The sequence below is a fragment of the Somniosus microcephalus genome, chromosome 18 (genome assembly GCF_052327205.1).
Source record: "Somniosus microcephalus isolate GS21.2 chromosome 18, FLI_Smic_1.0, whole genome shotgun sequence".
Taxonomy (NCBI): domain Eukaryota; kingdom Metazoa; phylum Chordata; class Chondrichthyes; order Squaliformes; family Somniosidae; genus Somniosus; species Somniosus microcephalus.
In genome coordinates this window covers 10,877,406-10,895,023 of record NC_141004.1, presented here as the reverse complement: position 1 = coordinate 10,895,023, position 17,618 = coordinate 10,877,406, and the positions used below count along the sequence as shown (strand labels likewise).

Genomic DNA, 17,618 nt, shown 5'->3' with positions numbered 1-17,618 from the left:
ATAGAATAGACGTAGAGATGTTTCCACTTGTGGTTTCCACTTGTGGGGAGGTCCAAAACTAGGGGCCGTAAATACAAGATTGTCACTAAATCCAATAAGGAATTCAGGAGAAAATTCTTTACCCAGAGAGTGGTTAGAATGTGGAACTCGCTACCACAGGGAGTGGTTAGAACATAAGCAATAGGAGCAGGAGTCGGCCATTTGGCCCCTCGAGCCTGCTCCGCCATTCAATAAGATCATGGCTGATCTGATCTTGGCCTCAACTCCACTTCCCTGCCCACTCCCCATAACCCTTGACTTCCTTATCGTTCATAAATCTGTCTATCTCTGCCTTGAATATATTCACTGACTCCAGCCTCCAGAGCTCTCTGGGGTAGAGAATTCCAAAGATTCACGACACTCTGAGAGAAGAAATTCCTCCTCATCTCCATTTTAAATGGGCGATCCCTTATTCTGAAACTATATGAGGCGAACAGCAAAGATTCATAGAAACATAGAAAAAAAACATAGAAAAATAGGAGCAGGAGTCGGCCCTTCGGCCCTTCGAGCCTGCTCCGCCATTCAACACGATCATGGCTGATCCTCGTTCTCAATACCATATTCCTGCTCTCTCCCCAAACCCCTTGATGCCTTTTGTGTCTAGAAATCTACCTATCTCCTTCTTAATTATATTCAGTGACTTGGCCTCCACAGCTGTCTGTGGTAGAGAATTCAACAGGTTCACCACCCTCTGAGTGAAGAAATTTCTCCTCATCTCGGTCCTAAATGTCCTACCCCATATCCTGAGACTGTGACCCCTCGTTCTAGATTCCCCCAGCCAGGGGAAACTAGACTTCATTTAATGGGAAGTTGGATAAACACATGAGGGAGAAAGGAATAGAAGGAGATGTTGATGGGGTGAGATGAAGAGGGGTGGGAGGAGGCTGGTGTGGAGCATAAACACCGGCACAAACCAGTTGGGCCGAATGGCCTGATTCTTTGCTGTAAATTCTATGTAAGTCAAGTCAGGCTGGGGGAGGGGGATTACCTGCCTAGTGCATTTCTCTACTTCATTACTGTTTATCTGTAACAGCATTTTACAATATTCTCAAGCAGACGATCGTAGAAATTCCAGGACAGAAAGAATCCATTCAGCCCATTGTGCCTCTACTTGGTGCCAGCTCTCCATAGGAACTATCTACCCAATCCCATTCCTGTGCTGTTTTCCCATACCCTTTCATATTTTGCTTCAACTGTTCATCTCATTCACTCCCAAATGTCATAATCCACTCAGTGTCAGTACAGGGCAGAAGGAGGTCACTTGGCCCATCGTACTCAAAGTGCCGGCTCTTTGGTAGAGCTCTCCATTTAGTCCCACTCCCCGGCCCTTTCCCCATAGCCCTGTAATTTATTTCCTTATCAAATATTTATCCAATTCCCTTTTTGAAAGTTACTATTGAATCTGCTCCCACCACCCTTTCAGGCAGCGCTTTCCAGATCACAACAACTCGCTGCGTAAAAAGATTCTCCTCATCTCCCCCCTGGCTCGTACCATTGCATTCCATATTCGAGCAACCCTTTGCATGAATATATCCTTCATCCTCCCCCTTCATACTACAAGAATTTATTTTAAATTACACCCCCTTTTTTACAGGTACACCTAGCAGAGGACATCACTTTTCACTATTTACCATCTTCTATTTGAGCTGTGTTGCAGATGGATTTCAGGAGTGTTCACTATTCTATTGTGTTTAGCTATGCATTCAAGTGTCAATTTGGATCATTGCTAGCAATCTCACCTCTAGATTATGCACTCAAGGCCTGGAGTGGGTTCAAGGACTTAAGCACCTTATCCAGGATAGCACTGCAGTGCAGGACTGAGGGACTGCTGCATCACATAGAATTGCAGAGAATTTACAGCACAGAAACAGGCCATTCGGCCCAACTGGTCCGTGCCGGTGTTTATGCTCCACACGAGCCTCCTCCCACCCCTCTTCATCTCACCCCATCAGCATATTCTTCTCCCTCATGTGTTTATCCAGCTTCCCCTTAAATGCATCTCTGCTATTCGCCTCAACCACTCCGTGGTAGCGAGTTCCACATTCTCACCACTCTCTGGATAAAGAAGTTTCTCCTGAATTACTTACTAGATTTATTAGTGACTATCTTATATTTATGGCCCCTAGTTTTGTTCTCCCCCTTATCTGAGGAAGGACGTTCTTGCCATGGAGGGAGTGCAGCGAAGATTCACCAGACTGATACCTGGGATGGCAGGAATGACGTATGAAGAGAGATTGAGTCGATTAGGCTTATACTCGCTGGAGTTTAGAAGAATGAGAGGGGATCTCATTGAAACTTATAAAATTCTAACAGGACTAGACAGACTAGATACAGGAAGGATGTTCCCGATGGCGGGGGAGTCCAGAACCGGGGTCACAGTCTAAAGATAAGGGGTAAGCCATTTAGGACTTTGATGAGGAGGAATTTCTTCACCCAGAGAGTGGTGAATCTGTGGAATTCTCTACCACAGAAGGCAGTTGAGGCCAACTTATTAAATATATTCAAGAAGGAGTTAGATATATTTCTTAAGGCTAAAGGGATCAAGGGATATGGGGAGAAAGCAGGGGCAGGGTACTGAATTTGGATGATCAGCCATGATCTCATTAAATGGCGGAACAGGCTCGAGGGGCCGAATGGCCTCCTCCTGCTCCTATCTTCTATGTTTCTATGTTTCTAAGTGGAACATCTTCTCTACATCTACCCTATCAAACCCCTTCATAATCTTAAAGACTTCTGTTGGATCATCCCTAAGCCTTCAGGCATTGTTAGAGGTGGCGCACTTCAGATGAGATGTTATGCTCAGGCTTCATCTGCTTGTGATAGGACAGATTCCATGACGTTCCTTCAAAGAAAGAAAGAACTTGCATTTCTATAGCGCCTTTCACAACCTCAGGACGTCCCAAAGCGCTTTACAGCCAATGAAGTACTTTTTGAAGTGTAGTCACTGTTGTAATGTAGTAAACACGGTAGAGATGGGGAGGGGTGAGGCCATGGAGGGATTCAAAAACAAGGCTGAAAATTTTAAAATCGAGGCGTTGCTTAACTGGGAGCCAGTGTAGGTCAGCGAGCACAGGGACGATGGGTGAACGGGACTTGCTGTGAGTTAGGACACGGGCAGCAGAGTTTTGGATGAGCTCATGTTTACGTAGGGTAGAATGTGGGAGGCCGGCCAGGAGTGCGTTGGAATAGTCGGTAGAACGTGGGAGGCTGAGGGCCGTCTCACTCCCCACTGCAATATGTTGAATATGGCCTGGTTGGATCACGTGACCCATGACAAAAAAAATATGTTAGCAATGGCCGCCAACTAAATCAGCCAAAGAAGAGATCTTTTACGTCCACCTGAGAGAGCAGGCGGGGCCTTGGTTTAATGGCTCATCCGAAAGACGGCACCTCTGACAGTGCAGCACTCCCTCCAAGTGCCAGCCTGGATTATGTGCTCAAGTCGCCAGGAGTGGGGCTTGAATGAGAAGAGTAGCAGCAAGAGTTTCTGGAAGACTTGAGGCCAAAGTCCACCGTGGATCTGATCGGGCTGTCGAACCACAGAATCAATCTATTTTTTATGAAGCACTACAATGGTTCGATCTTTGTGGACCTGCTCAATATGACAATTATAGAATAATGAGAGTAATTTCCTCCTAAGTGTATGCTTCTCATTACCATTGTAAGTGCTAATGTTTTCATTACTGATCCATGTGTAGACAGTGGAAATATCACGCTCTTGGCTTTTTAAGTACTTCTAATATGTCCTATTGTTCTAAATATAACAGAACATTTTTTCCCAATGAATTAGATTTTGTGGTTGAGCATACTTCACATGTCCTGGGTGAATACTTTTAATAAGTGTGTACTTTCTGGATTGGAGCGCAAGTGCATTATACTCAGAGTGCACAGACCCAATAACAGCGGATAGACACACTTGCACAATAATACCGTGCTCATTGCTCTCCTCAACTTCGCTCTATTCTTTCCCCTAAGCCTCAAATACATCAACCAATGTCCTATTCATCCTCATTTTGTTGAATTCAAGATTTATTGCATCATTGCCCACTCCAACCCAAGGATCTTAAAGTGCAGAGCTCTGTTTCTCCTTCAGTCTACACGCTCAAGAAAGATAGAAAGACTTGCATTTCTATAGCGCCTTTCATGACCACCGGATGTCCCAAAGTGCTTTACAGCCAATAAAGTACTTTTTGAAGTGTAGTCACTGTCGTAATGTAGGAACCGTGGCAGCCAATTTACGCACAGCAAGCTCCCACAAACGGCAATGTGATAATGACCAGATAATCTGTTTTAGTGATGTTGATTGAGGGATAAATATTGGCCCCAGGACACCGAGGAGAACGCCCTCTGCTCTTCTTTGAAATAGTGCCTTGGGATCTTTTACGTCCACCTGAAAGAGCAGACGGGGCATCGTTTTAACATCTCATCCGAAAGACGGCACCTCCGACAGTGCAGCACTCCCTCAGCCCTGCACTGGAGTATTGCCTAGATTTTGTGCTCAAGTCTCTTGAGTGGGACTTGAACCCACAACCTTCAGACTCAATTATATGACCTCAATTGAAATTATGGAAAACATACACAAGGAACAAGGTAGTGACCATGCTTGCCTTTTCTAATTAGAGAGAAACCTTAGTGAAGGGCTAAGAACAGAAGGTAAATTAAGAAAAGAAAGAACAAACTTGTATTCCTAAAGATTCTTTCATGACCTCAGGACGTCCCAAAGTGCTTCACGACCAATGAACTGTGGTCACTGTTGTAATGTAGGAAATCACAGCAGAGCTCCACAAACAGCAATGAGATAATGACCAATTGAACTGTTTTTAGCGATGTTGGTTGAGGGATAAATCTTGGCCAGGACACCAGGGAGAACTCCCCTGCTCTTCTTGAAAATAGTGCCACGGGATCTTTTATGTCCACCTGAGAGAGCAGACGGGGCCTCGGTTTAAAGTCTCATCTGAAAAACGGCACCTCCGGCAGTGCAGCACTCCCTCAGCACTGCACTGGAGTATTGCCTAGAATTTGTGCTCAAGTCCTGAAGTGGGTCTTGAACCCACAAACCTTTCTGCATCACACGCGAGACTCCTACCCAGTGAACCAAGAGGCTTGTATTTTAGAAGTTGTAGATTATACGAAAAATTGGAGCCTGAGGAAATTTGTGGAGTCCTGGAAGAAAATGGATAGGGGGCAGTGTGATGAGCATTGATTTAGATATAGCAAAGATAAAGAGAGAAAACAAGCATGTGGGAGTGGCTCAGTGGGCAGCACTCTCTCTCTCGCTTCTGAGTCAGAACGTTGTGGGTTCAAATCCCACTCCACGAGACTTGAGCACAAAAATCTAGGCTGACGCTCCCAGTGCAGTGCTGAGGGAGTGCTGCACTGTCGGAGGTGTCGTCTTTCGGATGAGGTGTTAAACCCGAGGCCCCGTCTGCTCTCTCAGGTGGATGTAAAAGATCCCATGGCACTATTTTGAAGAAGAGCAGGTGAGTTCTCCCTGGTGTCCTTGGGCCAATATTTATCCCTCATCATTAAAAAAAAAATTATCTGGTCATTATCACATTGCTGTTTGTGGGAGCTTGCTGTGCGCAAATTGGTTGCCGCGTTTCCTACATTACAACAGTGACCGCACTTCAAATATACTTCATTGGCCGGAAAATGGTTTGGGACGTCCTGAGGTCGTGAAGGCGCTGTAGAAATGCAAGTCTTTCTTTTAGTATATTGGAAAGCTAGGAAGTGCAAGAGTGGAAAGTTCAGAGGAGTAATCACAGCATTACTGCCAACTCGAGGAAGACGAGAAACATTGTGACTGGGGAGGTTGTGTGCACAAGTCTTATTTTGCACCAGGATTGTACCGTGCTCATAATGGGACATGTGAACAGGGAGAAGGGGATGCAGTAAACGGTTCGGAGGACTAAATAGTTTGGATAATTAATGTTGAAACTATCTTGCTTTTCTTCACAGAAAGCCAGGCTTGCGAGGATAAAGATAGCGAAGACTGGAAATGCCAACGCCTATCTTCAGGTCAAACGCAACGGCTTGATGAACGAGGCGCTGGAGCTCACAGTAGGTGCAATATTACAACCTGCAGAGATTAGATGCAGAGGTCAAGAGTGCTTGGAAATGATTGAGTGGAGCTAAAATGTTTCCATTGGTGGGCAGTTCCCGAGCATAGTCAGGTTTGAGTGAGTGAGCCTGCCCTATTTCTATTGGTGGGCAGGTATACTTCGGTTTGATTGAGTTGATCTGTCATGTTTCTATTGGTGGGAAGGACCATGTTTCTATTGGTGGGAAGGGCCATGTTTCTATTGGTGGGAAGGGCCATGTTTCTATTGGTGGGAAGGACCATGTTTCTATTGGTGGGAAGAACCATGTTTCTATTGGTGGGAAGGGCCATGTTTCTATTGGTGGGAAGGGCCATGTTTCTATTGGTGGGAAGGACCATGTTTCTATTGGTGGGAAGAACCATGTTTCTATTGGTGGGAAGGGCCATGTTTCTATTGGTGGGCAGGGCCATGTTTCTATTGGTGGGAGGGGCCATGTTTCTATTGGTGGGAGGGGCCATGTTTCTATTGGTGGGAAGAACCCTGTTTCTGTTGGTGGGAAGGGCCATTCAGGGCTGGTCTGAATTATTTGGAAAGGTAAGTGTTCACAGGTACCCATGTGGGCAGACATGTATGGAGACTACTTGCTCTTGGTCGATATTGGGTGTGGACACAAAGTGCATGTGTGCTCCATACCAACAAGCAGAAAACAAGAAGGTGGCCAGCAGAGTGTGGCAGCTGAGAAGAAGAGGGCTGTATTGGCAGATTTAAGGCAAATCTAAATCACAAGCTCACTGCACATCATCATAACATTCTCTTGTATATTCTATATACTCTTCACTGCAACACTCACCAATATACCCCACACCCTTCTCTATAACACAAGTCAATATATTCTACACCCTTCTCTATAACACAAACCAATATATTCTACACCCTTCTCTAGAACACAAGCCAATATAATCCACACCCTGCTCTATAACACAAGCCAATATAATCCACACCCTTCTCTATAACACAAACCAATTTAATCCACACCCTTCTCTAGAACACAAGCCAATATACTCCGCACCTTTCTCTATAACACACACTCATATACCCGACACAATTTACTGTAACACGCTCTGATTTACCCCATACTCCTCACTATCATATTCTGATATACTCCACAGCCCTCCATATATCTCATAGCCCTCACTGTAGCAGTCTCTGATATACACTGTAGCATACTCTGATATACACCACACCCCTCACTGCAACATATTCATCACCCCTCACCTCAAAGATCTCTCTGTAACACTGCCCAATATACCCTACACCCCTCAAAATATCATTCTGTGATATATCGCACACCCCTCAAAGTAACACTCTGATATAGCTCCATTATCACCTTCAGATAAACCCCACATCCCTCACTTTAACAATCTAATATATCCCATATCCCTCACTATGACTTTCTGATATGCCCCACACCCCTCATTGCAAGTCTGATATAGCCCACATCGCTCAACCTAGATTATGTGCTCACGTCCCAGAGTGTGGCTTAAACCCACGACTACCTGACTTAGAGGCAAGAGTGGTACCAACTGAGCCAAGTTGACACAGTGATGGCTCCTGTAGGAGAATAGCCCACCAACATTCATAGCCAGGCTTACACGTGAATAAAGACTGGTTGGGCATAATCCCACGGAAGCCTGTATCCGTACCATAAGGAGAGGATGGGCGGGAGAAGATTGTCAAGAAAAATACATTTTTGACCAATAGTCCTTAAAGTGTTTTCACAATTTGATTTTTTTATGTTGCTGTTGTTTCAGGACTCGGGCGATAAAGAGCAGCAGCAATCCGCCAACAAACCAGGCTCCGCTGTGGCCAGGCAACATCACCATCTGTTGCACTGCTTGGAGAGGACAACTGTGAGTCTGCCGATCCCTTACCTCTCATGTGTGGGACTCTCTGAACCAGGGGCTGTAGAAGCAGGCATAGTAGGCCATACGGCCCCTCGAGCCTGTTCCACCATTCAGTAAGATCATGGCTGATCTTCGACCTCAACTCCACTTTCCCGTCCGATCCCCATATCCCTCGATTCCCCTAGAGACTAGAAATCTATCACTCTCAGCCTTAAATATACTCAACGATTCAGCACCCACAGTCCTCTGGGGTAGAGAATTCCAAATATTCACAACCCTCTGAGTGAAGAAATTCCTCCTTATCTCAGCCTTAAATGGCCAACCCCTTATCCTGAGACTGTGACCCCTGGTTCTAGACTCTCCAGCCAGGGGGAAACAACCTCTCAGCATCTACCCTGTCAATCCCCTTCAGAATCTTATATGTTTCAATGAGATCACCTCTCATTCTTCTAAACTCCAGAGAGTATAGGCCCAATCTACTCAATCTCTCCTCATAGGACAACCCTCTCATCCCAGGAACCAATCTAGTGAACCTTCGTATATCCTTGGCAAGGTTCTATCCCTGCCATCGAGACCCCAGTACAAATTCAGTAATCCAACCTTGTCAACATTGCTACTGTCTGTGCCCTATTGTCACGTCCCATGTAAAAAAATCTAAAAAAACACAAAACCTGTGATCTTAAACTGTGTAACTCGCAGCGGGCAGGTGATATATGTGCTTATACCCCACTTAGTTTACAGCAGAGGCAACTCAAGGGTCATAAACGGTCCCCTAACCCATTGAAACCCGTCCCTCGAGTATGCTAAATCTCTCAGCCTGGCATCCAACCTCATTTCAAGCCCCTTAAAGGCTGCGTCTGTCGTCCCTTAAACTGACCGATTATTCCGGACCTTTAACCCCGTCCCCCTTTGCATGTCCTTCAACACATATGCCCCGGCTTTAGAGACAATGAGGGAGAAGGAGGGGTTTGGGGTTCTCCCGCTCCTGTATCCCGCTTTTACGGGATTTTCGTGGCACTTCCAGTGAACCCCAGCTGAAACCTCTCTTCCCCACCCGCAGCCCCCGACCCCCCTCCCCCCTGGTGTTGTGGTATAGATGAGCCTGAACACAGAATGAATCTGACAGAAAAAAACATGGATCTGTGCAGCAGCCTCTGTCGGGTTCTCCGCATGTCACTTAATAATAAAAAAAGCTTTGCATGAAGACGCCACAAAGTCAAATCCAATGTCTCGGTTTCCAGGGAATGCTCTTGGGTCAAGGATTCTGCAGCTGCAGAGAAGGTGGCCAGTTTAGCCAACTTTGTCTCCCCTCTCTGTCAGCCACGGCTCAGTGGGTAGCACTCTCTCTCAGCTCTGAGTCAGAGAGTTCAAGTCCCGCTCCAGAGACTTGAGCCCATAATCTATGCTGACACTCTGGTGCAGTGCTGAGGGAGCGCTGCACTATCGGAGGGGCAGTACTGAGGGAATGCTGCACTGTCAGAGGGGCAGTGCTGAGGGAGCGCTGCATTGTCGGAGGGGCAGTGCTGAGGGAGCGCTGCACTGTTGGAGGGGCAGTGCCAAGGGAGCGCTGCACTGTTGGAGGGGCAGTACTGAGGGAGCGCTGCACTGTCGGAGGGGCAGTGCTGAGGGAGCGCTGCACTGTTGGAGGGGCAGTGCTGAGGGAGCGCTGCACTGTTGGAGGGGCAGTACTGAGGGAGCACTGCACTGTCGGACGGGGAGTACTGAGGGAGCGCTGCACTGTTGGAGGGGCAGTACTGAGGGAGCGCTGCACTGTCGGAGGGGCAGTACTGAGGGAGCGCTGCACTGTCGGAGGTGCCATCTTTCAGATGAGACGTTAAACTGAGGCCCCGTCTGCTCTCTCAGGTGGATGTAAAAGATCCCATGGCACTATTTCGAAGAAGAGCAGGGGAGTTCTCCCCGGTGTCCTGGCCAATATTTATCCCTCAATCAACACCACTAAAACAGATTATCTGGTCATTATCACATTGCTGTTTGTGGGAGCTTGCTGTGCGCAAATTGGCTGCCGCGTTTCCTACATTACAACAATGACTACACTTCCAAAAGTACTTCATTGGCTGTAAAGCACTTTGAGACGTCCAGAGGTTGTGAAAGGCGCTATAGAAATGCAAGTCTTCTTTCTCTCTGTAGGCGCTGGCTCTTGCTGGCGTGTGGACCCACAGAGTGCTGGCAGTCTTCCTGTACCTCGCCCAAGTGACCCTTCTCCATGTGTAAGCCTGGGCAGCAGGAGCATGGGAGTAGCTATTTAACCATGGGGGGCGTACCAAAGCAAAGTCCAAACCTGCCCGCACCCACACAGGTGCACTTTTCAGCGGGAGTCACCGGATGAGGATTCGGAGCAGGACCTCTGGCTCTATAAAGGGAAGGGACAGAAAATACAGATTTAGACTGTTTCAATGATTGAGGGGTCGAGAACTAGGGGGCTAGATATAAAATTAAATGTAAGAGATTAGGGACAAGGGCAGAAGAGACAGTTTAACACAGAGGGTTGTGAGGCTGTGGAATTCCTGAGCTGAGTTAGTGATTGAAGCAGAGACCATATCGACATTTAAGAATGGGTTAGACAGGTTGTTGAAGGAAAACGGGGATAATGGGATATGGGAACAAGGCAGGTTTGTAGAATTAGGATTACTGCTCGTGTGGATAAAAACAGACTTGCATTTATATAGCGCCTTTCACAACTGCAGGACATCCCAAAACGCTTTACAGCCAATGAAGTACTTTTGAAGTGTAGTCACTGTTGTAATGTAGGAAACGCGGCAGCCAATTTGCGCACAGCAAGCTCCCTCAAACAGCAATGTGATAATGACCAGATTATCTGTTTTAGTGATGTTGGTTGAGGGATAAATATTGGCCTGGACACCGGGGAGAACTCCCCTGCTTTTCTTTGAAATAGTGCCACGGGATCTTTTACATCAACATGAGAGAGCAGACGGGGCCTCCGAAAGACGGCACCTCCGACAGTGCAGCGCTCCCTCAGCACTGCGCTATGATTGTCAGCCTAGCTGTTGTGCTGCAAGTCTCTGGAGTGGGACTTGAACCCACAACCATTCTGACATCCAAGGTGAGGGTGCTACCCACTGAGTCACAGCTGACATAGTAGAGGATAAACACCGACACAGACTGGATGGGCCAAACAGCCTGCTACGTGTTGCAACTTCTATTTAATTCTTAGTTTCCCCTTCCCTGGCCAAGAGGAACTGAGGCCAACAGTTTGAAGGACAACCCGCTCAATCCTAGCTGAGAATCAATTGACTCAGCACACACACATGCCGGGTTTGCTAACCTTTATTCAAAAGCAGACAGCGAACAGAAATAAACTCATTAGAATCCAAATGAATAATTAAAGAAAGCTTTCTGAGTGGATCAGAATGTCAGGTGTCGGCTTGTTCTGGAAAATTCCTTAGTGCGTTCATAAGAAATAGCTCAGACCAAATATTATGCTCCAAATCCTTAGACACTAGAAATGACACCTTCAGGACTAAGGTGAAAATGGAGCTGTGTGTAAAGGGGGCCAGGAGATTTTTCTGTATTGTCAGACTCACTGTAAGATACCCTAGTTATGTAAACATATATAGATAGGATTAGGATTTGGTTTAACCTCATATGATTAAAGTTTTTGGTTGCTTTTTACTTATCGATAGCTTGTATATTTGTACTGTAGCTAGAAATAATGAAATGGTTAAAAGTTGTTGATTCCTAGGGTCTAATGTACCAGGGCACACTTTAGCTGATGCTTTTGTTTCATTGTTTGCTGAAACTACAGGATGTGTAAGAGTCGTGCCTCTTGACTTATTTTCATGGCCACATTGTGAAACGAGATAGCCAAGACAGTCTTGCAATAAGAAGTGGAGACAGGATGGATAAACAAGTTGGCATCTGTTGTTTTGAAGGAAATATTTCCTTTCCGAGGGATCTTGTTCACAATAAGACTTGTCGTGCCATAATGAATTAGCACTGATAGTATTCGTGAGAGTCGGCCAATAAAGATCTTAAGCTTTTCTTTAACAAGTTGTAGAGAGAGTCGGGTTTGAAAGGAATGACAAAGATTGCCTGTCTACCCAGGGAAAAGAACAGGGTAATATTGTTTAGTTCTCTCTATGTCTACTGCTTAAATCAATTGTGTCTGAAATTGGTCAAATACAATATACGGAGAATGTTGCAAAACTATATTTAGGTGTCAGAACCGAACTGCTTACATTATTGTTCTCCCAAAACAAGTCCGAACTGTGCATCCTCTTAGACCTTGGGTTTGCCAAAATTGGGAGAGTTGTCCCACAGACTAGTCAAACAACAACCTAACATAGTCATACTCACAGAATCATATATTTCATTGGCCTCTAGGGGAATCAAGGAATATGGGGATCGGGCGGGCAAGTGCAGTTGAGTTCGAAGATCAGCCATGATCTTATTGAATGGCGGAGCAGGCTCGAGGGGCCGAATGGCTGACTCCTGCTCCTAGTTCTTATGTTTGCTGTAATCCCATCTGATGTGAATCAAAGACTTATAATTTCCTTCCATTGAACATTATTTATGGAGAGTTACACCACCAAATGTGATGACATAGATTAGGTTCTACAAATTAATGTATTTAACACATTAACAATGCTGCCAACCCCTTGTGGGATGTGTTAACATTCAGAATACTGTAGCTGCTGCCATGGTGAGAGAAGGCAGATCGTGCTTGACTAATCTAATTGAATTTTTTGATGAAGTAACAGGGAGGATTGATGAAGGGAATGCAATGGATGTTGTCTACATGGATTTTCAGAAGGCATTTGACAAAGTACCACATAGAAGGCTGGTTAACAAAATTGAGGCTCATGGAGTAGGTGGGTCAGTGGCAGCTTGGATAAGGAATTGGCTTAAGGACAGAAAACAGTGAGTTGTGGTAAATGGCTGTTTTTCAGACTGCAGGGTGGTAGACAGTGGTGTTCCCCAAGGGTCAGTGCTGGGGCCACTGCTTTTTTTGATATATATAAATGACTTGATATTGGAATACAGAGTAGAATTTCTAAATTTGCCGATGACATCATACTTGGGGGGGGGGGGGGGTGGCAAACAGTGAGGATGATACCAATCGACTGCAACAGGACATAGAAAGGCTAGCCGAATAGGCAGACAAGTGGCAGATGGAATTTAATGCAGAGAAGTGTGAGGTGATGCATTTTGGCAGAAGGAACAGGGAGATATACACTTAATGGCACAGTTTTAGAGTGTGCAGGGACTGAGGGACCTGGGAATTAATGTGCATAGGTCCCTGAAGGTGGCGAGACATATTGAGAGAGTGGTTAGCAAAGCATATGAGATTTTGGTCTTCATAAATAGAGGTATTGAGTACAAAAGTAGAGAAGTTATGCAGAACCTTTATAAAGCGCTGGTTAGGCCACAACTGCAGTATTGCGTCCAGTTCTGGTCACCACACTTTAGGAAGGATGTGAAGGCCCTTGAGAGGGTGCAGAGGAGATTTACCAGAATGGTTCCGGGGATGGGGGATCTTAGCTACAGGGACAGGTTGGAGAAGCTGGATTTGTTTTCATTGGAGCAAAGGAGGTTGCGGGGTGATTTGATAGAGCTGTTCAAGATTATGACAGGTTTGGATAGGCTAGACGGGGAAAGGCTGTTCCCACTAGTTGATGGTACAAGGACTAGGGGACACAGATTTAAGGTTTTGGGCAAGAGATACAGGGGGGGCAGCGAGTGGTGAGGGCCTGGAACTCGCTGCCAACGGAAGTGATGGAGGCGAAGACAAGCAATGGTTTCAAGGGGAGACTGGATAGGCACTTGAGGGAAATAAACTTGCAGGGCTACGGTGATAGAGCAGGGGAATGGGACTGACTGGATTGCACCACAGAGAGCCGCCACAGACTCAATGGGCCGAATGGCCTCCTTCTGTGCCGTATTGCCTCTGTGGGCTCGAATTTCCAAGCCCCGAGGAGGCGGGTTTGGAGGCGGGAGTGGTGAGAAAATTGCAGAATTGGGGGGCACGAACCCATCCCACCCCCAACCCGCCTCCATGCCAATGTCCCAGGAGGCGGGTATCCAACCCGTGCTGTGAGCCGCCTCCCCAAGGCGGGAAGGGGATCAGTGCCAATTAACTGCCTGTTAACAGGTAGTTAACAGGCAGTTTTTTGCCTAATCCCTATTTTTAGCCTTGAAGTGTGGGCTTCCCGACGGCTCCGAACCACGCCAAGTTAGCGAGGCAGACCGTCGGTCTGCAGGGGTTGGAGGGGTCGAGATGTCCGTTGTGCAGGTGAGTGATGGGTGCATGTGTGCAGAGGTAAGTGTGTGAGGTAAGTGTAAAGTGTTTTAATAAGTTTTACTTACCTTTACTTTCTCCTGCAGGCTTCCTTCCGTCAGTTCTCGGGAGTCCCTCAGTTCACTGGCACAGAAAGCAGAATGGCCGCTGAACTGTCAAAAGCTGCAGCCTCTGCTTTCTGGTCTGGAGAGATCTCTAACTGAGTCTGAGTAGAAGGACTCAAGTTAGAAGACAGATTGTCAGTGTTTGACAGCTTCACAGAGCTGTCAAACGCTGATTTTTCATCTGTCAAAAGCTCTTGACAGATGAAATGTCAATCACTGACGTCACCAGTAACCAGGTGTCCCTTAATTGGCCCGCTGGGCGGGCTTAACAAGGTCAATCAAGGGAAAATAGTGTGGATTGGCCACAAGTCGATGGAGGCGGGACTACAACCCAAAAAGTGGGAGTCCCACCTCCATCACGTCCCCATTGACAAAATCCAGCCCTATGACTCTATGTAACATTCAACCTGTGAACTTGTAAAAATTAGGAAAATGAGAAAACAGAGGGGGAAAAAGATGGCCGTGTGGTTGATAGTGAGGAAGATAACAAGGCAAGGGAATACACAATAAATGGTAGGATACTGAGAAGTGTAGAGGAACAGAGGGACCGTGGACCTTGGATAGGCTGGGGTTGTTTTCTTTGGAACAGAGGAGGCTGTGGGGAGGCTTGATAAAGGTGTATAAAATTACAAGGGGCCTAGATAGAGTGGACAGGAAGGACCCATTTCCCTTAACAGAGAGGTCAATAACCAGGGGCCATAGATTTAAAGTAATCGGTAGAAGGATTAGAGGGGATTTGAGGAGAACTTTTTTCACCCAGAGGGTGGTGGGGGTCTGGAACTCACTGCCTGAAAGGGTGGTAGAGGCACTCATCGCATTTAAAAGGTACTTGGATATGCACTCGAAGTGTCGTAACCTACAGGGCTACGGACCAAGAGCTGTAAAGTGGGTTTAGGCTGGATAGCTCGTTTTCTGCTGGCACAGACAGGATGGGCCGAATGGCCTCTGACATGAATCAGTCATTCATGAAAAACGACTTATAAAATAATACTGAGCGGTCTACGGGTGGTGCTGTCCAGGGAGAGTATAAATATTCGGGCACAGGCCCAGCTTGCTCAGGACATTCTTAACAGGAAATTAAATACGTGGGGGTACAGGGATAGGGTGGGATATGTGTCGGTGCAGGCTCGATGGGCCGAAATGGCCTCTATCTGCACTGTAGATTCTGTGTGACACAACTAGACCTCCATGTTGTAAAACAGTTGATTAAAGCTTTGTTTAACGCTTAGACCAAGTGCCTAGTAGTTTTCTAACGTCAGCCTCCTTCTGTGCTGTAAATTTCCATGATTCTAATGATTCATTACGAAATTCATTTAAAACTGGTCAAAGCCCTGCCAAACCCTTAGTCCTCCATTCACTCAATAGTCTAGTCTTAATTTAAATTAAATTAAGTTTTCATTCAAATTAGCCAATATTCAAATCTTCAGCAATCAATTCTCACTTTGTTGTTATTTACATTGCTTAATTCAAATTATTGGACTATTTAAAATTCTTTAAGCACGAAAACACCGATTTAACAGCAGTAAAGTGTATGAGCAAAAATACTCACTGTGAGTATAAAGCAGGTCTCTTAGCAACCAGAGGGAAATATAGGGGAGCCTTGATGTGCCTCAATGAATCCGAGACTCAATGTTAACGGAACAAAGCAAGGCTTTTATTAACTCAGAAAGTAATACACATTGGAGAAGTGTCTCTCAACCAGAGATCTGCTGTACTGTCTGAGAGACACGCTGGGGCTTCCTTAATTAGGGGCCAGGTATGGGCGGAGCCCTACACACAATACAATCCAGGTAAGGAAATGAAACTGAAACTAAACTAAACACAGAGAATACAGTGCCTGATGAATGGCATATTTCATCACATTCACCCCTTCTACAGATTTAGTCTGTTCGGGGGTTTGATAGTCCTCTGTGACCGACGTGGCTGTTGTGGTGCCGCGGGTGTCGGCTGGGTGTCCCCGGTGGCCTCCTGGGTCTCTGCCGGGGGTGCCGCCAGGGTTGTTGAAGGGGTAGTTGGTGGGGGCACCGTTGGTCGATGTTCTTCCGGGGGTGATGAAAGGATAGTGGGTGGGTAAGAATTGCTGTGATCGTTGTTGCTGTTGTGGTCGTGGTTGTCGTCGTTACCGGCTGGGGCGACGTCTTTTATGGACACGGTGTCCTCCCTTCCGTCGGCGTGCCGGACATACGCGTATTGGGGGTTGGCGTGGAGTAGGTGCACTGACTCCACGAGAGGGTCCGTCTTGTGGCCCCTCACATGCCTTCGTACAAATACCGGACCTGGGGTGGAGAGCCAAGACGGCATGGATACGCCTGAGGTGGATTTCCGGGGAAAGACAAACATTCGTTCATGAGGCGTGGCATTAGTGGCAGTACACAATAGCGACCGTATCGAATGGAGCACATCTGGGAGGACTTCCTGCCAGCGGGAGATAGGGAGGCCCTTGGTCCTTAGAGCTAGGGTGACTGCTTTCCATACTGTCCCGTTCTCTCGCTCCACCTGGCCGTTACCCTGGGGGTTGTAGCTGGTGGTACGGCTCGTGGCGATCCCCCTGGACAGCATGTACTGGCGTAGCTCTTCACTCATGAAGGACGCCCCCCTATCCGTATGGATGTAGCTCGGCATACCGAACAGGCAGAACAGGCTGTTGATGCATTTAATGACCGTGGCGCTGGTCATGTCTGGGCAGGGGAAGGCGAATGGGAAACGGGAGTATTCGTCCACAATGTTCAGGAAGTAAACATTGCGGTCGACTGACGGGAGGGGGCCCTTGAAATCTAAGCTGAGCCACTCAAAGGGCCGTGTAGCTTTGATTAAGTGGGCTCTATCTGGGCGGTAGAACCGAGGCTTGCACTCAGCGCAAGTGCGGCAGTTCCTGGTCAGAGACCGAACTTCCTCAATCGAGTAGGGTAAGTTGCAGGACTTTATGAAGTGGAACAGCCGTGTGACCCCTGAGGTCGTTGTGGAGGGTCTGTAGCCGATCCCCGGTGGCGCTGGCACACATCCCTCGTGAGAGGGCGTCGGGGGATTCGTTAAGGGCCCCTGGCCGGTACATGATGTCATACTCGAAGGTGGAGAGCTCGATCCGCCACCTAAGAATCTTATCATTTTTAATCTTCCCCCTCTGTTTATTATTGAACATAAACGCACTGGTCGGTAAGTAGGGTGAAGCGTTTGCCGGCTAGGTAGTGGCGCCAGTGGCGCACTGCCTCCACGATGGCTTGGGCCTCCTTTTCCACGGAGGAGTGTCTGATCT

The 17,618-nt window shown here is 46.9% G+C and overlaps 1 protein-coding gene across 1 annotated transcript in view; it reads left to right on the top strand.

Moving 5' to 3' along the window:
- kcnd3 (potassium voltage-gated channel, Shal-related subfamily, member 3) overlaps positions 1-17,618 on the top strand; it is a 522,235-nt gene that overhangs the window by 474,406 nt on the left and 30,211 nt on the right. The window contains exons 3-4 of the mRNA XM_086011046.1: positions 5,998-6,099; positions 7,892-7,990. Of these exons, the coding sequence (XP_085867172.1) occupies positions 5,998-6,099; positions 7,892-7,990 (201 nt within the window). The remainder of the gene's footprint in view (positions 1-5,997; positions 6,100-7,891; positions 7,991-17,618) is intronic.